The 22,752-nt window shown below is 43.9% G+C and overlaps 1 protein-coding gene across 1 annotated transcript; it reads left to right on the top strand.

Moving 5' to 3' along the window:
* Positions 1–7,230: 7,230 nt before the first annotated feature.
* bmf1 (BCL2 modifying factor 1) lies at positions 7,231–22,287 on the top strand. The gene is made up of 4 exons (XM_084044800.1): positions 7,231–7,359; positions 10,428–10,625; positions 11,697–11,905; positions 17,838–22,287. The coding sequence occupies exons 2-4, from the start codon at positions 10,454–10,456 to the stop codon at positions 17,955–17,957; spliced, it is 501 nt and encodes a 166-aa protein (XP_083900926.1). The 5' UTR covers positions 7,231–7,359; positions 10,428–10,453; the 3' UTR covers positions 17,958–22,287.
* The last annotated feature ends 465 nt before the right edge of the window (positions 22,288–22,752 follow it).

Raw genomic sequence — 22,752 nt, 5'->3', positions numbered from 1 at the left:
AACATGCATCACTTTGATGACATGATAACTGACCTGAGGCTAATCCTGTGGATGGCTTACACAGACAGCCTGTGCAAATAAGTACAGTATGTATGTGTGTGTGTGTGTGTGTGTGTGTATGCGTGCGCACACGCACAGTCGCACACGCTTATAGCCTCATAGCTTCAGATGTTGTCACATCCCATTCTTCTCTCTTCTCTGAGGCTGATCTAATGTTGTTGACACTTTGTTTGCTTAACTGTGTCAACCAGACAGACGCCTGTTTAGAGCAAACAGCTATTTCCTTGAGTTTGGGTCACGTGGGACTTGGAGAAATCCCCAAACACTATACGAATAAATGTATTATAAAATGCACATCAAAGTGAATTAGTAATGTGATTCAGAGTGGCAGAGATGTGTGCGTGGTGGTTCCCCACGGCTGTTTCCTTGGAGCCCACACACAGTAACATCCTCAGTGTTATTTTATCCATTTGTAACTCGAGAGAGTACGAATGTAACCTTAATGTACCCTGAAGGGTCCGTTTGGTTACATTTGTACGATCTCTGAGTTAAATGAACACTGAGGATTTTGCTGTGTGTGACATGAAGTCAAGGCGACAAGGGGTGTGCCTCAGGGCAGGGCATCAAGCCCCCTTTTGTTGCCAGGTCACAGGGGCTTCTCTAATATGATCTCTGCCATTGGGTCAGTGTGCCACACATGTCTCCTCTGACTGGCCAGCCGCCAGGACGCAGTTGTTGCTATGGTACATATGTGTTCTACTGAAACACACGATGGAAATGAAAAACCCCCCTTTCCAGTTTCCAGGCAGGATTCACATGCGCAGGATTGTTTCAGAGAAAAGCTGCGTGTGCGTGCGTGTGTGTGTGCGTGCGTGTGTATGCACGTGCGCATCTATGACTGAGAGAATGAGATATCAAGAGGGAAGATCTGTTACTGAGGAAGTGGAGCATGTGATTGTGCCGCCATGTGTGTGCACGTGCACACGTGTGTGTGTGTGTGTGTGTGTGTGTGTGTGTGTGAGTGTGTGCGTGCACATCACTCGGAGCATGTGATTGTGCCACCATGTGTGTGTGTGTGTGTGTGTGTGTGAGTGCGAGTGCGTGTGTGCATACACATCACTCGGAGCATGTGATTGTGCCCACCATGTGTAGTGTGTGTGTGTGTGTGTGCGTACACATCACTCGGAGCCCTTTTGGAAACAGTTTTCTGATGCAACTGATGTATGCCTCTCCTCTCCCAGGGTTCCTGGGCGTCTGTGTGAGAGCTTGTTTGTTTGATCACCAGCATTCTGCAATGCAAGCACAAGCCAATGACAATGCTGTTGCCATCAGAGCTGCTACAGGATAATCGTTTCTGCCTGTTGTCACACACCTTTTCTCATCATTCTTTTGATGCAAGCTAATAACTTCTGGAGGTTGGAAAATGTAACGCTACAATAACGTTCTTTGTGATTATTGTTTATTTGTGTCATGCCCTGTCTCCACCCTGATTGCTGTAACTTGAACCCTAGCGTCCTAGTTCTGCGGGGAACATTCTGTGAAAATAGCAGATCTACAAGCTTGTAGACATGCAATTTTTGGCTATATTTGATGTAGAGGGGAAAAAGGAGGACGCCTTGTATAGACCACTAGTGTTTAAGTGGTTAAAAGCTCTTGCAGATCCCTGATAATCATACACTAATGCATTTTAAAGGGCAGCTTTTGTTTGTTTAGTTAAAGGACAACATTACTTATTTTTGTTCACCTGAATTCTATTAGTGTATGATGAGGACACGTGAAAATCAGACATACAATGTGCACTGACCACATGCTCCTTGTGAGTCGTGACTCGTGAGGACCCGAGTTTGAATCCGACTCCCATCATGTTTCCGCTCACTGCCCACACTTTCCTATCTTTCTGCACTTATCTACCTAAATAAAGTATGAAATGCCAAAGGAGAATCTAAAAATAAATAATAACTTGCGTTCTGTGACTGTCTGCGTCTTGAGACCTCACACTCATAGGCTCTGGAAACACTCTGCCAGTGTGTAAAATGCATAAACCAGACTCACAATCTGATTGGATCCTCTGAACAAGGACCCAACTGTCTTTAACCATTAACCCTGGTGTACCTATTTTTGGGATTTGTTTTCTAAATGTTTCAAGATTTTTCTTTACCTTGTAACTTCTTGTAATAATCTCCTCACCAACAGCAATACAGTATTATGTTTTGGGACAATCTCTTTGCACAAATTGTATGTAGCTCAGAATTGTTAATGTTCACCACATAATATTTACTGCTATTTGCACTATGTACAGTACATGTACATGGTCATCCTTCTGCCGCTTGACTGAATATATATTCTTCGGTTGCCAATGTATTCATCCGTTTATATACTGTACATTATGTATATTTTCTTTTTGGCTGCAACATGAAATTACATCTTACCACAGAAACGGGTGCAATTCCAAATTCTAAATTGTATATAAATGATATGCTAGTGAGTCTATGGTTATTCTCAACACCAGTGTCTGTAGATTAATGCTGTTTTTTTTTAGTTTTTGCACACCAGGTTATTTTAATTTACCACAATGTACTTATATTATAACATGTATTATCTTTCTTGTATTATAACTTTTTTTAAATATATATTTATATATTTACTTATATTTATTATCTTACTACTATTGCCCTGTGTAGGCTATATATTGGACATGTTAGCACAGTGTGGCAGAGTGTGCCACACCTATATGTCACTGCACATACTTGTATGAGCATGTGACATATAAAATCTCTAGAATCTCATCTGTATGCATTTGACTACCATCTGTTGTGTATCCCTTTTCTCCACTAAACTGACCACAGATGTAAAGACAGATAATTTTGGGCTGTGTATTTTTCCACCACCTCAGACTGAAGAGATAAATATTAATGGTCAGGCGGTTGTAGTCAGGGCTACAAGCCTGTTGATTTGGCTACAAGCCAGCAAACCCAGCATGAACTCTTGTCCCCAAGAGTTCAAGATGAGGAGACACAAACAGGTGATTTTACCTAAAGGCTCATATTTCTAAAATGGAATTAGGAGAACGAGTCTTGTAACACAGTGGTTCCCAAACTTTTTAGCTGAAGACCCAAAAGAGAAATGAGATGTTTGCCCAAGACCCACACTAGTGAAAATAGCAGATCTACAAGTTGTAGATCTGCTATTTTCACTACTACTTAAAATGTTTTTTTTTTAATGGAAATTATTATTCTTTTCTGAACATGTCGGGGACAATACAGGTTTAAAACATTGTTGAGGTTCTCTGTTTAGAAACTTTAGATGCAATATGGCCAACAAAATATATCCATTCCTGAGCTTAGTGACACATTAATATGAACACTGATCAGACTAAACAAAGAACTTGATGAACTTGATGAATTGAATACACAGGACCACAATGGAAACAAGCCCTTAGGGCTTTTTGTGTTATCCTTTTAGGATCATTGTATAATTGTACCACTGTACTATTTGCAAACTGTTTAAGTATTCAATCAATTTTAATTTGAGTTTTCATTTCTTCATAATGACAATGCAACGCACTGGAAAAATTACTGTCTGTACTGTCATCCAAATGGCCTATTTCATGATGGATTCATTCTGACCTGCCCTTTGGTAATTACTTTTAGGCATTTATTTTCTCCACAATAACATGCAGTAAGTGTGTGTGTGTGTGTGTGTGTGTGTGTGTGTGTGTGTGTGTGTGTGTGTGTGCGCGGGCGGGTGGGTGTGTGGGGGGGTCCTTTGTTTCACTTGCGAACAAAAGGAAGTAGGTATCAATGCTTCCACTTCTCTGCATCTGTGTTTTTTTTTTCTTTTTCAGCACTCACTCGTGAGAGAGGGATCAAGTTTCCAATATCATACTGAGAGAGAAAGCCAATCCCCTCTTCCACAGTGCATCTCCACCTCCTTGGACAGGCTACAGGTGGTCTGGACCACATCCAGACCAACATGTCCAGCCCATTCAGAGTGGACACAGGAACCAGGGATCCGTGACGTCTCACACGGCTCAGTGGTGAGAGATAACAGTTGCAACTGACAATTTAGGCATTTAGCAGACACCCTTATCCAGAGCGACTTACAATAAGCAAAGTAAATAATCACATATGCATAGAATGCAGAGAGACTGTAGGACCTCAAGAAACTATATGTAAACCATGAACCTAGCATCTGTCTAAATAATATAAATTACATTCTTAACATTTGTGGTCAAGAAAAACAAACCTATAGAAACAAAACATGAGAACAAGTGACCAAGATATGTCTGCATAGTAGCTATATGTTGGTCAGTCGCCAGCATCAATATGATCAGGCGACCCCCCTTTACCCCCCCCCCCCCCCCCCCCTTTCCACTTTGTACATAGTGTTTTATATTTGTGATGATATTGAGTTTTGGTGTTATTTTTTATATGTTGATGAATTGAATACATAGGATCCCAATTGAAACAAGCCCACAAGGACTTTTTTGGTGTTATCCTTTTAGACCAAGTGTTTGACGGTACTCGTGCTGTTTAGCAATTTTGTCTAATAAAATATTCAATCAATCAATCAATCTGTGACGACGGGGAGCAGGGCAATTAACTGAAAATATATCCAAACCGATCTTGTCATGTAGGTTAATCAAATAACTGAGAGGCAGGTTATTTTAAGTAATACATATTTTTCTTTTACATCAACGAATTAACAAGATCAAAGCTAGAAATAATGGTGATATTGTTTTGAAGTCACATTGCCCAGCCCTAACTGGGACAGAGAAAGAGGAGTCAGTTGGGGGCAGGGTGACACTATAGTGTTCTGTGAGAGAATGCAGAGTATCAGCCTCCACCCCCAGCTGTCCCAGTGTTTATTGATCAGTGAGACCCCTGGGGCAGGGTGGGCTTCATTACACAACCAGCACCAGCACCTACCCTGCCCTCCATAACAACTAGAGCAGTCCAGGATCGCAATAGATCAGTGATTCTCAACCTTTTTAATTGCATGGACCCCTCCAGTTTGATATGCATTAGGCCAGTGGTTCTCAACCTGTTTTTTGGGGGGTCCCCAGATGACAGTGAAGTGACAATTTAAGGACTTTTAAGACCTTGTTAATACCTAAGAAATAAAGACATTAAAATGAACATTACTGCATCAAAAGTAAACAACATTGGCCAAATTGTCAAATAATTTAAGAAAAAGAAAATAATTGTGAAAATGGCCGATCTACAAGCTCACAACGCCTCGCGTTGCGAGGCATTCAGAGCTTGTAGATCGGCTACTTTCACAATATTTATCTGTGGAACCGAGCCAAGCTAAATTGAATGCCTCAACTCCTACATTCCAAGTGCTTGTCAGGGTGGGGGGGTCCCCAATTCAAATATGATGGTTTTAGGGGGTCTCAGGCTTAAAATGTTGAAAACCACTGCGTTAGGCCATAGACCCCCTGTGGTACTTTCTTTTCTCTCTCTCTTTCTCTTTTTTTGGGACTCTGCACTGTAAAATCTTCATTGATCAATCACTTGATTGAGAACGTGTTGACATCCTGATGAAGATAAATAGGCGATTGAAACATTAATCTTGAGATAAGTAGTACAGTGCAACAGTGTGCAGACTCAATTACTTTTTATGTTTTGTTGAGAAGCCTGCACTGATGACAGCCAAGGTGATTGACTCTCATAGAATGCACAACCAATGTGTTTGTAGAGATTTTTTTTTTTTTAACTGTATGTGAATTGGACAAATGTTTGACATCACCTACATGTGGAATGTATTTCCAGATCATTGTGGAACACAAAAAATGTTAGCGGAACTTGGAAGAAAAAAACATCATTGCCATGACTCTATTTCAGCTCTCTTTTGTTTAATTATTTCAGCTTTGATATACCACCCATCACCAGATAGTATGTGCCAGTGGTTCTCAAAGTGGGATCCAGGGGTCCTCTCTCTCACGCTGGCATAAGTGTGAGAGAAGATTTTTGGTTTAAAATAAAATATTTTAAAAAGTCCCCTCACATCTGTATGCCAATTACATCCTGCACATAATTCCACATTCATTCAAACCCTGAATTCTTACTAGGTTTGGGAGATTGGTGGGGAGTCTAATGATCATTACAATGTACTGATGTGATGTGATGTAAAAAATAATATATATATATATATGTATTGTTTTATATCAATGGGACAGTGGTGTCATAATTAAATGTAATGTTGATATGGCACACTGACTATTAATGAAATAATACATATGGCACACTGACTATTAAGGAAATAATATACATATGGCACACTGACTATTAAGAAAATAATACATAGGCACACTGACTATTAAGAAAATAATACATATGGCACACTGACTATTAGGACAATAATACATATGGCACACTGACTATTAAGAAAATAATACACGTGGCACACTGACTATTAAGAAAATAATACATATGGCACACTGACTGACACTGAAAATACAAACATGGCACATGTCAAAAAGGTTGCTGACCCTGCACTCCAAGTTCAGGCCAAAGAATGAGTCAATTTGAACTTTGGCAATAACTCTGCAGTCTGCAGGGCATGTCTCGTATCAGTGTGTCGCCAATGCAAATGATATTCCCTGAAGATGACAAAAACCTTCACATCTAAGTACAGTAGTAGTAAGTTCAGCCTACAGTCCCGTGGTGCTACTGGGAATTTCCCGTCCACGTGTCTGAATACGCGATGACGGATGAAAACAAAGCAGCCGATTGGTCGCAGCGAAAATGCAGCGCAGCATGTTTAAAGAGAGGCGGTCCGCGTCAGTGTTGCCATGTCCGCTTATTATAAGCGACTTTGGGCTTATGTTTCTGTAAAGTTTCTTGTAAATATTTGTAGTTGCGTTTTTTTGGGCTTGTTTCTAAAGTGTAGTTGCTTATTTGGGCTTGTTTCAGAATTTTCCAGATCTGCAAGCTCACAACGCGTAACATTTTGGATGGATACAGTATATAGGTTCAAAGTGCTCATAATGGCCTAGTGCCCTAGTAGTTGCTTATTTTGGGCTTGTTTTCCTAGACCTGGTAGCTTATTTTTCTCACAGAATCTGGCAACGCTGAGAGTTGACCGTCACAAGTTCCTGTGTCTTTAAGAGCCGCTTTATTTACCCGCGCCCGTGCCCCTATCGCCCCGCCTCGGAGGCGGAGTCAACTTCTCCTGCTGACGTTTGCTAAATCAGCAGCTTTGTTGCCATTTGTTTCACAGAGAAAATCACACTGTATGGAGGAGGTGATGATACGGACTTAAAGTGGCTTGATCTGCCGGGATTTCCAGACATCTGTATATATACATATTTTTTTTTTCTTCTATAAGACACAACAATCGAAGGACATATTTGTGGTGAGTTTCAAACATGCTGTTTAGTTTCTTATATATATATACATATATATAATATATATAATATATAATAATCTTTATTTCAGAACCACGGGTCCATATAAAAGAAGACAGCACAATACAAAAGACAGCGGTATATAAATATATACAATATGTAAATAATAATAAAAAATACAATGACTTGTAAACATAACAGTAAAGCCGGGCACTGGAAAACAAGCAGCTATCAATCCTATTGTTGTGAAACGACCAGCCAACAACCTGTTGTTGTCGCTATTAAAGCCTGATTTAGTTGCATGCTGGCGGTGTTGCATGCAGTAAAGAGCAGATCTACAAGCTCACAAGGTGTCACGCGTTGTGAGCTTGTAGATCTGCTATTTACTGAGCCCGAGAGCGGCACGCAACTAAGTATAAATGAGGCTTTACACAGGGCTGATACAAAAGTTTGCACCGCTGTATGTGATCACTGATCTATCTACCACTGAGGTGTAAGAGCTGTGTAAACATAAACAACTGTGTGTGTGTGTGTGTGTGTGTGTGTGTGTGTGTGTGTGTGTGTGTGTGTGTGTGTGTGTGTGTGTACGCGCGCGCGCGTCATCGTTCATGGAGCAGATGTTTGCCGGTGTTTCTGCCGGTTCAGTGGAGCTCTTAGACCACCGTTTCCCAAACAGTGGGTCGGGACCCATTTGCGGGTCGCGGGGACATTTGTATGGGTGCGAGTCAATATCCCCTTTATCTTCCTACATTTAGTTTTTTAATTATTTCAACAAAAGATTTTTTTTCCTCCTGAATTAAAAACAATTCAGACATTTTCCAAAATCATTTCATAAATAAATAACAAAAATCTAAAGAAATTACATAAATTCGAAAATAAAAGATGTGGATCTGCTATTTTCACTAGTTTGGGTACCGGACAAACGTCTTAATTTCTCTTTTGTGTCTTGAGCTAAAAAGTTTGGGAAGCAGTGCTCTAGACCGCAGGTTTGAGGTGGTGCCTCATCATGTATACTCGGTCGTACGACGGCGTCGCTTGCCGACAAGAACAGATCTACATGCTCTTGCAAACGTGTCGCGGTGCGAGAAATGACTGTCACGTTTTCTATATCACGTTTAATAACAAAGTGCAAAGGATTGATAGTAATTTGGCTGCTTATATTTGCATTCTTTATGCAAGTAGTGCTTTTTTTAAGTAGTAGGCTTACAATTTATGTATTTCTTTTTAAGTAGGAGCCTACATATTTATTTCTAGCATATTTTTTTCTTTGTGATTACTATATTGAACAATGAATTACGACTGTAGAATTGTTCAGATGTTCCTATTAATATCTCTGTCTGATCTTTGGTCGAGTAATAATTGACTGATAATGATAATAAATGAAGTAAGGCGTAATTAAGACAATTCAAGATTTCAGTGGAATCATTGGATTTGCTTAAGTGCTATAAAAAGGAGGGTGCAGACTAGAGAATTGTGCTGGGCAACAATTGTCGTTTTAGTACCTAAAATTACGCTAAAATGTAGGTAATTTGGGTTATTTGCTTTAATGGTTGTACGTATTCATGTGTAACACTGTTTTGTATGAAAACCATCAGTGATAGCCTGCTAACTGCCCAGACACAGTAGTGAGTGACACTCTCTCTTTCTCCCTCTCTCTCTCTCTGTCTGTATGTCTCTTGTTACCATGAGTGTGCATGCGGCAGGGGGCGCCACTGTCCGGGAGCTACACACCATGGCCCAGGGCACAAACCCTGGAGCAATGAACATTAGTAACAGAATCCAAACCAAGAAGAATATCTGAGTGTTGTGCCTGCCTGTTTTTTTTCTCTCTACATGTTCTTGCCTTGTGTTTGTCAAAACAAAGCATTATGTGGTTTTACACACAGGGCTTATTGTGAATGCACACAGGATGGCGTGAGGTCTGAAACACACTAGAGACGGGCCAATCTGCTTATGTTGGGTAAAGAAATGAAAGCTCCTTCTCAGTGGCTGGCTGGCAGGCTGACAGAGGCAGTGGAGGGAGAGAATGGCTTCGGGCTTTATCCTCAAAGGCTGTCATTACCGTTTTGCTGTAGACCCTCATTTGGACGTGTGGTAGCAGCCTAACCCTGCATTACAACTCAATGGTGAATTGAGAGTGAGCTGGTGAGGCTACTTGAGTTTCAGCAGTATTTTGATACCTCTTTGACCCCCGACGTGATTCAAGGTTGGGCCGTTGTAGTGCATGGTTGACCCTGGAGAGACGCTGGCCTGCTTCTGTTGATGTCGTGCGGCATTTGTGGTAGAGAGCGCTTTGGAAAATTGTAAACAAGTGCGTTTTCCATTACACATTTGAGCTATTTTTGTTCAAATTGTTGGCATGTAGATATGCATTGCCTGCAAGAGTGTTTGTTTTGTTGTGCACCAAAAAAAATACTATTCTGTCGATGTTCATAAGTAATGATATCTTTGGGGGCACGCTAAGAAGCCAGGCTTTTAGCCACAGGGCTGGCTAGCGCAGAGGATAGATACCACCTCTCATTCAGCCTTGTCCGCCAAACCCCCATTTAGGTAAATTTAGCTCAACCCGAGTCTTCCTGACCACAGCCAATTGTGTGGTTTCATCACTGAGATGAACTGGGCCATTTGTCTAAATCAGCACTGAGCTCCTCAGCCACAAATGGAGGCCAACCTTTCGCTCATTCTCGCTTCCGCAACTCGGTTTTACTGTTACTACAAGCCAGAAACACTGAAAGTAAACTGGTGTTTAGAGGTATAGGTTGTACGGTGTGAGGTCATCTCATGTGGTATAGTATACACTCCCATACATCCCTAGATGTCTCCATTGGAGTCTGGGGGTTGTGGATGAGTGTGTATTATTTCCCATTCCCATGTGCAGGGAAGCTCTTGGTCTATGCTGGACAGAACAAGGAGTAAGACACTCACCTCTTAACCCCTATATAGGCCTATATACTTTGTTGTATGATGAATACCTGAAAATACATCGTGATGCGACGTGTTGTGAGCTGCCGTTGCAGTTTTTGAATATTTAAGGTGGTTAATAACCGTTCTTCTCTCCTCTCTCTCCACGGTAAAGGTTGCTCGTCTTTCAACGCCCCCCGTATGGACGATGAGGAGGACGATGTGTTTGAGCCGGACCCCTACTGCTGGCGCACCACCTTCAGGGAGATAAAATTCGAAGAACGGGGAACACAGACCCCCGGCCCTGCCTTCGGACTGCCCTACGGCATGCTGCCCTGTGGAGTTGCAGAAGAGCCCAGACCACTCTTCTACGGTGAGACGAACACACACACAATGCACGCACGCGCGCACACACACTGAAATCACACTGTGTGGGAGAGCAATGCACGCTTAGGCTCACAAGTCAGTCTCAGTGCTTCGTTCAACTAGAGACTGAGGACAATCTCCCAGCTTTCATTGTTACAATTTGGTGGAAACATTTAGACAGAAGAAAAAAAGACAGCAGTAGGTGTAGATTTATTAGCAGCTGTACTCGCCACCATTCTACCAACTACCTTGCATTTAGAAGTTGCCACAATCAGTAGGCACTAGGCAGAGATCTCCAATTGTCTGGCATCGCAAGAAATAAATATAAGATGACATAAAGATAAACCTTTTATTGATCCCTGTTGGGACATTCAAGTGACTAATGCATGCATGGCTGTTATTGTCCTTGCGTGTCATAACCAGTGCAATAAAAGGAGTCTGAAACATGATGTTGAGAGGGCGGTGTGAGAAAGTAACACCGTATCTGTGCCTTTCTCGCCCCGTGGCGCCTGATCGTCCCGGTCACAGCGGCTTTTATGGCACCGCGTGGAGTGTACCCAGCTGCTTTACCATTCAAACGGCGCCAGACTGGCGATGTGGCTCAAAGGGACGCGTTGTGACAGTAGCAGCTCTCACCTGAGCAAGCACCGACAGTCAGAGACTAGAGAGAGAGAATTGGCTGCTGGTGACAGTAGAGCCATACTGACGTCGGAAAACAAGGACAATGTTCCAAACGAGCTCTGTAACGGTTGATCTCACATCTGGGCTCAGAGAACTTTAATCCGCACGAGACTGTATGTTGCTGACTTTGATTTGACTATAAAATAAAGGAAAGTGGTGATTTCACAAACTTTGAGCAGCAGGGAGTCCGTTCCCACGGAACACTTCTGCCTGATTTGTACTTGGTTGTGCGTTGTGTCGGAAATGGCAAATTTACAAGATCACAATGCGTTATGAGCTTGTAGATCTACCATTTTTCCGTGCCGCAACGCCGGCACGCATCCAAAGAAAATCAGGCATTCAGTTCAGTTATAATAGTTAGTTAGACGATAATAACTTGTGGTCTCGATGCTCCCAGGCAACGCAGGCTTTCGATTGCACTTCCCGGCACACTTTGAACTTGCCGGAGGCCAGGAGGCACATCGGCGAGAAAGCGAGGAGGAGGAGCGAGGAGGGGGGATGGAGCAGCGACTCCGGCAGCAGCCGGCGGCACGCAGCGTGGAGGCCCTTATTGGCCAGAAACTCCAGCTGATCGGAGACCAGTTCCACCGGCAACACCTACAATTGGTGAGGAGAACATACATTCACACACACACACACACACACACACACACACACACACACACACACACACACACACACACACACACACACACACACACACACACACACACACACACACACACACACATGCTTCCATGGGGCCGTAACACAGACTGGCAATACAACCTTCAGACTTAATTTCAAGGACATGTGTGTGTGTGTGTGTGTGTGTGTGTGTGTGTGTGTGTGTGTGTGTGTGTGTGCGTGCGTGCGTGCGTGCGTGCGTGTGCGCGTGCGCTCTGGGTTGGTTAAGTCACAGAAGAAAAGAGTTTGCACACTAGCTCAATCCAAGGACATTCTTGACAATGTTTTGATCCTATTCACGACCCGACCCGACGATTCCGTCCCGTGTTTATCAGTGTTCCATTTAGTTTGGGCCGTGCTGCTGTGTGCATACAGTACATTAGCCCTGTGTTCTGTCTGACCACCCCCCCGCCAGAGTCATAACTGTACCAGGACAGCCCCTCCCCCACCCAGGCGTTGCCAAGCCCTCCCTCTGCCTCCTCTTCCTGTTTATTTCTGTCTCTCTCTCTTTCTCTGTCTTCCTCCTGTTTCCTCTTTGAGTTGTTGAGGCGGGGGGAGGGGAGGGGGTGGGTATGCATCACACCTTCACAGTGGTCAGGGTGACAGACGGGGTCCATCGACCCTGGTTAGGGTGACACCGTCCATCGAGACCTCACTGCTGCACAATAACGTCTCTCCCATTGTGGACATGTGCTGTGAAAAGAAAGAAGCACACCATGTTTCAGGTCGCACAGCCTACACGAAGCCTTCGAGAGTTTTGAGAGCCACAAGTGTCGCGTGTTGCGCAAACATGAGAAACACAAGACGGCCTCGCACGAATCGCACCACATCGCGCATTCATTTTCACGTGCGCACGCGCGCACACACACACATGCTATTATGCCCATAAAAAAGAAAAGAGAAAAAAAAAGCAGAAGTGGTGGGAGAAGGTAAACATGTTGTAACCCGACGCTCGGCGCGTGAGCCCTGAGGGGAACAGCTGTGGTTGGCAGGGAGTCTCCAGTCAGCCCCTTCCCCAGCTGAGCACCAAGCCACAGGAGACGCCCAAAATAAGAGCCCTCCACTCCGCAGCCACGAGAGGAGGGGGCAGGACCTCTAATGATGGCATGTAGGCTAGTATAGGACACACATTTACTTAATATATATACACTCGATCCCCTGAGGCAAAGGGGGGGAAGGGGGGGGAGGACCTTGTATTATCTGGGCACAAACCCACCCCTGGTTGCCTCAAAACCACCTCTCTGCATGGGCAGAGGGAAGCCGGTGTTGTGCACAAAAATAGCCAATCCACAAGCTCACAATGTGTCACAGTGCGACACATTGTGAACTTGTAGATCTGCTATTTTCTGTGCTATTTTCAGTGCTATTTTCAGTGTGCAACTAAGTATAACTCAGGCTTAAACCTGCACATTTCAACTCTGAGTATATAATAAGACGATCACAATCTCCTTCTGGTTTTCTTATTTTAAGCCAATTTCTGATATTTCTCACACAATCATCCAGCGTGAGGTTATTTATACCCTCCAGCTCAACGTGACTCATATGTGCAAGAGATGCAGACTCTCTCGCTCAGAACGGGCCAGGCACAGACAGGAGGTTGCACCGCTATCTGTGGCCGGGTTTCACTGACGCATGACGGGAGGTCGCCCGGGGTCAGGGCAGGAGGAAGTGGCTAGAGTTGGCTCGCTGGCTGAGTAAACAGCAGACACGACAGTCAGAGTGAAAGGGGTCTTGTGATGTCAACATCCTGTAGCTACACAAACTGACTGGCCAAATGCACACACTGTCATTATGTGATGATTGATAGTCAATGGGGAAAAATTAGCCGTTTATTAATCCCCATCAGATGGTCCCAGCTCAGATGGTTGGTCAGGGACACCCAGGACTTGTGTTTCAGGCCTTGGGATAATGACCGGTAACAGCTGGCCAGGGATTTTCATGCTGTAGAATAGATGATCAGCAATGCTTTCGTGATTCAGATTAGGCCCACGATTGCAGCCGTGCTCTGCTGAGCCCAGCAAGGCCTGTCTGCCTGTCTGTGGTTCGGTGTCTGTTTGGCTGGCTGTCGCTGACTGATGTTTGGACAGTGGAACCCAAACAGTGACGTGTGGTTTTGGATGCGTGATCTCCACTCGGCCCCGTATACAGTAGATTCTATTTCAGGCTCTGTGGTATAGTTGTGCTATTAAGCCTTCAGCAGTGATGTAGGTAGGGCATCTCAAGCTGCTGAATAACTTGGCAGCTCGGTGTGTGTGTGTGGTGTGTGCGCACGCGCGCGTGTGTGTGTGTGCGTGTGCGTGTGTGTGTCACAGCACGCATGCTTTTTAACGCCCATACTTGTTTCTCTGCCTTTCTCTGTCTCTCAACTGCTCGCTGTCACTCTGGCACACACAACAACTCTCACTCCCTCAGTAATGTTGTTATTGTTCATCTCACATCGCCCCCTGTCAGTGGATGGCTGTCAGTGCGCCAAGCAGACACTTGTCCCCCAAAAGCCATTTGAGACGCTTTGACGGCAAGTCTTGTCAATGGACATGGGAGCGAGGCTGCGGCGGCAGCGCGCTGTTCTCTCTGGGAGCCCCGAGGCCTCTGGCAACTTGGCAAGAGAGCGGATTAGGTAGCGGGGGAGAGAATGAGAGGCGGGGGGGGGCCGGTGGGCGCTGACAGATAAATTGCTCCTCAGTCTGGAGAGGGCTGTAGGGGGACGCCGGGGTCCCCGGAGGGGAGGCTGACATTAGCTGGCCTGCCATTCGAGACACTAGGCAATAATGACTGTCACAATGGCAGGAAGGCCGCGCCGGTCTGTGCGGGGCGAGGAGCCGAGTTGGGTTTCATCTCCGTGTTTTTTTAAGAGAGACGACTCCCGGTGCTTTCGATAGGAGGTGTTGAAAGCAGGGTTGGATGGTGTGCGTGTGTACATTCATGTCTTTATCTTCTGCACTGTTCCACCGAGGGCGCGGCACTCTCTCATTTCAGCGCTCGCAGAGGAGGGAGTAATATGCTGACCTTGAGTCCGCGAACATAACGTTGACTCTTTTTCGTGTGTATTGGCTAGGAGGTGTTATTCTCCATTATCAAATATTACAGCTCTTTTCTTTTCCCTCCCTTTGTGTCATCATTTCCTCCCTGACGTGACTTAACTCTGAGCTGGCCTCGGCCACTGAAGTTGCTCTGTTTGGACAGGAGATAAGTGAGAGCTTCAGAGTGGCCGGTCTGACAGACAGCTTGCATACGACGCTGATAAAGTCCATCAGGCCAGTGTCATAGTGACGACATTGTGCATCTGGCTAGGCTCTTTCTAACAGGCTAAATTTAGCGCCTGACTCACATTTTGACAGTTGGTGGTGTAGCTTCTTGTGACTAAAAGTTGACAACAGTGCTGCCCACAACCCTCCCTCCCCTCCCCTCCCTCTCTCTCGGTCTCTTTACTGTGTGTGCACGAGTGGAAAAGGTCATTGCCAGGGACTTTGTCTCATTTTTATCAGGAGGTTTTGCACTTGTTTGCAAATTATACAACTTTCCTTAATTCTGGCCTTGTCATGATAGGCAAACATTTGCCGAAAAATAGTAGATTTACAAGCTGACAGATTGTAGATCGACTATTCTTTAAGAGATTTGGTGCAAAGGGGAAAGGAAAAAAGGAGGGGACCAAATATAGACTAGAGCCCTGGGGGACCCCACTCAACTGAAGTGTACTGTATATGGTTTAATGCTGACGGTTAATTCATGCCATGTGGAACAAAACAAAAAAAGAGAAAAGATTGTCAAATTGGTTATTTATCAGTTAAGTGTAATTCAGGCTCTATATGTGGTGTCATGTGACAGCCTTGATTTGTATAAGTTGTTCAACTGGACGAGATCTGCTTTCATTGTCCAGCTGAACGTTAAAATGAATATACGTACGCGCACTCAGGCGCACACAAATCTTACAGTCTCTACTGTACTCTCTCTTTCTCCTGTTTTTAAAAGTGTCTCGGGGCACATTAGCTTACTCTCTGTTTACCAAGTGCAGTCATTTTAGCTGCCAACAGTCCCTGGGATGTCTCTTTAGTGAATTAATCAAATCTGTGCTTTATGTAACGTATATCTATCAAGCGCACATCCATGTTATTGTTATGCTCCTATCCAAATATCCCCTGGGAAGATTTGGATACATACAGCAGGGGTGGGTAGGGGTGGGGGAGTGGGGAGGGGAGGGGGGTTTGAAATGTTTGATCAAGATTCCCAGTATACCCTCAGATAGCTGTTGGCAATTCCTGATTTTGTTGTTTTCAGCCTCCTGCCTTTGATCAAAAAAAGCTGGTGTGGTGGGAGACCTGCACGAGCTGGTTGGAACCTGGCAAAGCTTATGCAACACTTTGCAACATTCACCACGCTTTGACTCAAGCAGTAAACCTGAGTTATACTTAGTAGCGTGCAGGTGTCGCGCACCGACAATGGCCGATTTACAAGCTCACAACGCATCTCTGAACTTGTAGATCGGCTATTATCGGTGCGACACCCGCGTACAACTAAGTATGAATCATGCAGTAGACAAACCCCCCCCAAGGCTTATCACGACGCCAGCAGGTTTTGGCTGGTTGTAAATATGTCAACATTTGGACACCACCTCAGCAGTCATGTAATACGGTATATCTAATCAGAGCCGTCAGACGTTTGGGTCTGTCGTAAACAACTGCAGAACCCGAGATGTGTGTGCATTGTCACGAAAAGACAAAAAATAAGCTAATCTGAGCTACTCTTTTTTTCCCTTGCTTGTCTTTTTTAGTTTACAGCCGGTCTCTGAAAATAGCTTTGGCGTTTATCGGGTGTGGAGGAGTCTGCCTTTCGTCTTGAGGATGAACTGTCGGAGCGTAGCACTCGGCTACTGTACCTCTCTCTCTCTCTCTCTCTCTCTCTCTTTCGCAGATATGAGTTTCCAGAGGCTCCCCACCCCTCCTCAAGACCCCCCTAATCCCATTTAGTGCAATTATCTTATCTCCCCCTTCTCAATGGTAGAGATAGCATTATCCCTCTAATCGCACGGAATCCAATTGGCTAGAGCGAGAGAAAGAGGATCACTCCTGCAGCCGAGTTCTGCCAGGAGGACCGGCGCCGTGTGAGCTGATGACGGACGCGCGTGTTCGCAATATGGCTGTCGTTGAGCGAGTATCTTAAATGAGTGTTCGAAGCCCTTAAAGAGAAAGAGAGTCCTCTAATAAGTAGTGGTCTGAAGCAGACTGTTGTGAAAATATCAGTGTCGTTCCGGTGTCTGGTTTCGTGTGACCTCCTCCATATGCTATACTTTGGGTCAATCAGCACATATCAGAGCACAGCTCAAACCCAATACTCCTCCACCCCCACCCCCAAAAATAATGACCCATTAGTGGCTACCATCATTCGTGACAGAGTTCCAGCTCGGTGGCCAGACAGCACATGTGTTCATATGCAGTGTTCTTATAAAAAAAATAGGAGAAACCGCACACACTAGATGCAAGCTCAATTTATTTCCTGACCAATGGGGTCTACGGCCAAAAAACATTGATCACATTCCATCGTGCATCTAGCGTTAGAGAGTGTGCTATTTCTCCTTTCTTGTGGTTCTTTTTTCCGCTGCCATCGCCTCACGAGGCGCCCTCTGTGTGCAGTTTTCTCCTGCCTACAAACCATATAAAGTAGATAGTCTCAACCTGCTCCACATGTAAAGTGTCTTAAGCACTTAAGCCCTATTTTATACTTTGTCTTATGATGGTGTCTGTCTTTGCATCGCAATGCATTGTGAGCGTAAAGATCTGCTATTTTTGCAGATCCTCTTCAGACTAAACAAATACTATTGATTGATTGATTGACTGCTCTGACATTTATCTGCCTCTTGTCGTTGCTTGTGTTGCAGTATCAGCGAAACCAAAGGAACGTGGGGCCGCTGTGGTGGCGTCTGGCCTCGGCCCTACTCAGCCTTCTGTTCGACAGGGGGGCCATCGTGGGAGGGGGCGCCGCCATCGGACGGAGGTGAGGGGATCGCATCTCGCGTCCCAACCACACTCTTTTGACTCCCATCTCTCTGAGGAACTGGACTCCTAATGGCACTGTCAAATCTAACACGGGTCTGTTGAGAAGACGAGAGAAAAGGTCACCGCGGGCCGGAGACAAACCAACTTTTTATACGAGGTCATGTTTTTTGTTCGTTTCGAAAATCCCTACTTTCCACGAAGATGCCATGTTGTTGTTCCACGAGATTCCTCCACAGGACAATGCTCCTATTTTCGGTAAAATGTGCAGTTGTAGTATTTTGTACAATACATTGTTCTCGTCACATTTGTTTGCACTTCCATATGTGTCCATCTGGAATGACCTCCGTAGATACTGGGAATGCCTTATCGATGTCCCCTGCCACAAGCCGAACGCGTTTCATAGTTTTTAGAGTTGAGAACAGATGGGGAGGATTGAGAAGGACATACTGTGTGGTAGAGGGACTTCTTCTCTGAAGTTTCCCAGCTAACCGGTCAACTTGATGATTTACTAATTTCCAAAGAGGCAGTTTCTCAGAACAAAGCATTTTGCACCTCAACTTTTATCTCCTCAGTGGAGTTTATATCCTTTTTGCTACACTTTCTCACTTTTATCTTAATAAATCTGAACATCGCCCCACAGTATCACTGAAAATATTAGGAACAAGCTGTAAGTATTCTCTGGCCTTTAAGGCCACACAACAATTATTTGGTTAATCTCAAAATCTAGTTGTTAGATTTGCTATTTCGGTTAAGACCCCATTAGCGTCCCTTCAATTTGATCTTGTTCCTGATTTTGCTCTGCAATACAAAGTAGCCCTCAGTGTTTTTAGATTGTGTGTTGTGCGTTTGATTCTTTTCACACCTCCATGCCCTTGAAGTGGAGCCTCGGATCCACTGTTTTTGCACTAGAGTACCACCCCTCAAGAGTTCAGATTGTGTTACCAAGCCAACCTCTTTCACAAATGAAGGCTTTCAGTTATGTCTTAACTTTCTCACTGCATGATTTCAGTTACATTTTTTTACATTTTATTTTAATTCCTATGTCCAAGACAAATCATCAACCTTGAGACCTGACTGAACGTGGATGGGTAATAATTCTTTGTGCCGGGTGTCGGTGGCCTAGAAAAGGTTAACACTCACAGTAGAGCGGTGTGCCTCGATAAAAATGTCAGTGTTTGTAACTCTCGACTATTACCTATGTGTTCTGGACACCAAAGCAATACTGTATAAATCAACCTGTGAAACAACAGCATTTCTTCCTCTCAGGATCATTTAACATTTTATCGGGTGATCTTTCTTTTTTTTCTTTCTTTTCTTGTCGGGGCCTCTTTCATGTTTGACCACTGAGCCTATCGATTTTCAAAGTTGAAAGAAAGAAAAAGTCACAGTGAAACGGACTGTAACTATTATTGAAATATGAATGGTTTGAAGACACTGTTGAAGATGCTGTTTGTTTTGTACTTTCCGTTGCCTGACTCTAGGCACTACTTTTTGTACCCAATGAGGGGCAGTACATATGGGGAGCTGTGATTTACTTGTTCCTAATAACAGTTTGTCAAAGTTTACTACTCTGCAATTAGGGTTAGCTCTCATTATAAAAGATCTTAAAAATGTCTCAGGGACAGACTTTGTAGGCTACTGGTGACCTTGAGAATCCGTTGCATCGTGGCATAAGGACGAACAACGTCTTTGTACCCGTTCGCGATAAAGCCACTTGAAGGCTGGGTTCACACTGGACGTGGAAACGCCGGAAATGTTTTATTGTTATTGCTGTTATTGCTAATATGTTCATTACTGCTACCACAATATCTGAGGAACCAGAACAAATTAATTTTACTCTTACTTACCTGTACACAAGACTTAACAATAAAGAAACCTTGAACCTCGAACCGGAACGATCGCTGAACATTGGGAGCCAGCCGCGGAGCACCGCACCCCTACGCAGGTGGTATGAACCACCTGTGTAGGAAACTGGCTGGTACGCCTGGCGCTTCGCAGCAACTAATGGCACTTCCACGCCCAGTGAGAACCCAGTGTTACGCTTAAATTATCATAACTGAATAAAAGCCATTGCATCACAACATGTGAGCTTTTAGATATGCCATTTCCGGTATGCAACACCATTGTACGATGGAGTATATGTCAGGTTTTAGCCACATTTTCGTTCTTTGTCTCCAGTTCACACCCGATTTGGCTAAACGCATCGTCACGTACACAAGGGTCTGAGGTTGACTTAACCACCTGTGGTGAGACGGGGGGGCTACGGAGCATGATAGTAGGAGGCGTGTGAGGTCAAGTGAATGTGGTCGTGGTTATAGTTTCCTGCGGATCCTGAACGCTGAGCCAGTCCCCGTAGTTCTTCGTCTCACCTCTGGGTTGTCGACTCCTCCTCAACCTCACCCTCTCAAGTCCTGCATATGTACTGCTCCTTCCTCTCTTGGGTGTTGTTCATTTGTTCTTTTATTTTTGTAATTTATTTTTTTTCTTATTTATTTTTTGTACATTTGCCCATTTCTACTGTATACATTTATGTGTGCAATTACTTCTTGTTTCTCCATGTGTTTTTCTTTTGGTTTTGGATGTGTATATGGTCAATTTGTTTTGAGTCTGTGCAGAACAAGGGTTTGCCTGCGTTGCGTCTGGTATTCCTGAAGGGTTGTGATTTCCAGGGATGAATCCCAACGAGTTCGGGCATTTATTTTTTTCTTCCTGAATCATCCACCGCAGTTATAGGCAGAATAATAGTGTTTGGTTTAAAAAAGCTGTAGCCTAGATAAAGTTTTGAGGTTTTAACCAGTTTCAACCTGGCATCACAACATTTTCAGCAAAACGTTTCAAAAACATTCAAAAATAGCAGATCTACAAGCTTGTAGATCAGCTATTTTCGCTATTCGACATACGACGCAGTACCCATACATAGGGTTTTAAGTGGTCAACTGACACAGGGGAACAGGCTATGGTTTTGCCCTTAAATTACACGACTCGTGTCGCCCATTTTAATCTGCAGTACGACAACATTCTGTATGGGACAACCAACACAGAGGCGACATCAGAAATGGTTCCAAAATAACAACACGTTTGGATACTCACTCTAAAACGTGCGGGGTTTGGGTTTTTGGGTTCAATTTAAAAATTAATTAATTTTTGTTTTTGTAATCAACATGCACTGGAAAGTACTTTTGTGTCTGTAGATCCTATGGGTCCCTGATCTATTGTGTGTTATTGTATAGTATATACTCTGGATTGTTCTCTCCGAGGTCTGTCATGGGCTGAAGTGGCCATGTGTTATCTGGCTATGATCTGTGCGATGGCCTATTTGATTTATTGGAAAGGGAAGCAAGCCACCAAGGTGCCCCGTATGATTTGTTAGAAGAGGTTCCCAAGCTGCACTCATGCCTGATTTATACGTTGTTGCACGCCTTTGTTCGCACACGGAAATAGCCGATCTACAAGCTCACAACGCGTTGCGAGCTTGTAGCTCGACTATCTTCACTGCGAGACACTGGCACGTAATTTCAGTATAAATCAGGCCGCACGATATGACATTCAAGTGTAGAAAAAACCCTCGAGTGCGATATGTATTTCATGGAAACCATCAGTGTCTTGAATTTTGTAGTCCACTTTCTATAAATTTGAAGTTTTAAGGAAGGTTTTTTGATTTTTATGTTTTGATTTTTGTTTTTTAAAACGAGAACATTTCTTGCCTCTTGATCTTTCTTAACTTTTTAAAATGTATTTTCTTATGGAAAAAAGGGTCTGTTTTTATAAGGACAGTTCAAGGTTGTAAAATCATTTTTATGAATACCTGTTGGACCTTTTCAAGTCCAATGCGATCAAGGGCTTTTTTTTGTAAAAACATGAACTTGGGACATTCCGTGCGCATTTCCTCGTGGTGCATTAACGAAACCAAGCGAATCAATCGGAAGATAATTCAGTGTTTAATTTGGCTCAGGAGCTTAGATCATCCAGTATGAAATAAATGCCCTTCTTTACTGAACATATGAACTGTACGAGTATTACTGAAACCCTGGAAAATGCCTTTAACTGCTCAGTTTCAACAAAGTCTTGATCATCACACACTCTCTGTATACCAAGAAATGAGACCCAGCGAAAATGTAGCATTTTTGTAAACATTGACTGTGTGTTTTCGAGACTGTACTGTGCACTCATTTTGTGTTTATATTTTTTTTGTTGTTGATATAATATGGAAGTAAGGACAATTTGTTATGTAGTGCAATATGCTGTACATAAAGAGCTTTGCTCTACAAATCTTTTTTTTTCTGAATTTCTTGTTGTTTATTGGTACTTTTTTCAATAAAATTAAAAAAATTGAACGTGTGAAAGGCCCTCTCTCTGTCTTTTGTCACCTCGATCCCACTGAGGAAAGTCGATATTATGACTGAAGGTTGATTTATTCTCCACTCCTTTACTCTGCCCCTCACTTGTCTAACATCACAATTTCACTTTGTTTTAAGGAGTTCTCTACTGTGAAATTAATCCGGGCGAAGGTTTAGCCAAGTGTCAGAGGCTAGCCAGGCGTTTGAAGCTAGCCAGGCGTTTGGCACAGAGCAGGCCCATCACATCCCTCCCGCTGTTAGGTCGTTAATGTTAATTTAGTGGGAGCTCCCTAACGACCTGCTGCCTGTGCTCCGCACATGTGCGGACGGACACGCAAGAACGCACACGTGTATGAGTGTAGCATGACTTTGACAACGAGGGAGTATACCTGACCTGTCCCACACAGGCTAGTTCCGGAGACGTGTCCATGTATAGAAAGAATGTCACATGTTAAACCTC

Source organism: Gymnoscopelus microlampas, assembly GCF_963454915.1.
Source record: "Gymnoscopelus microlampas genome assembly, chromosome: 20".
Lineage (NCBI taxonomy): Eukaryota > Metazoa > Chordata > Actinopteri > Myctophiformes > Myctophidae > Gymnoscopelus > Gymnoscopelus microlampas.
The sequence above is the reverse complement of the archived record's forward strand: the minus strand, read 5'-3'. Positions and strand labels throughout refer to the sequence as shown.

Coding starts and splice junctions, on each gene's coding strand:
- bmf1 (XM_084044800.1), top strand. CDS start 10,454: ATGGACGATGAGGAGGACGATGTGTTTGAGCCGGACCCCTACTGCTGG. Junction 10,626..11,696: donor GCCCAGACCACTCTTCTACG/GTGAGACGAACA, acceptor CGATGCTCCCAG/GCAACGCAGGCTTTCGATTG. Junction 11,906..17,837: donor ACCGGCAACACCTACAATTG/GTGAGGAGAACA, acceptor CTTGTGTTGCAG/TATCAGCGAAACCAAAGGAA.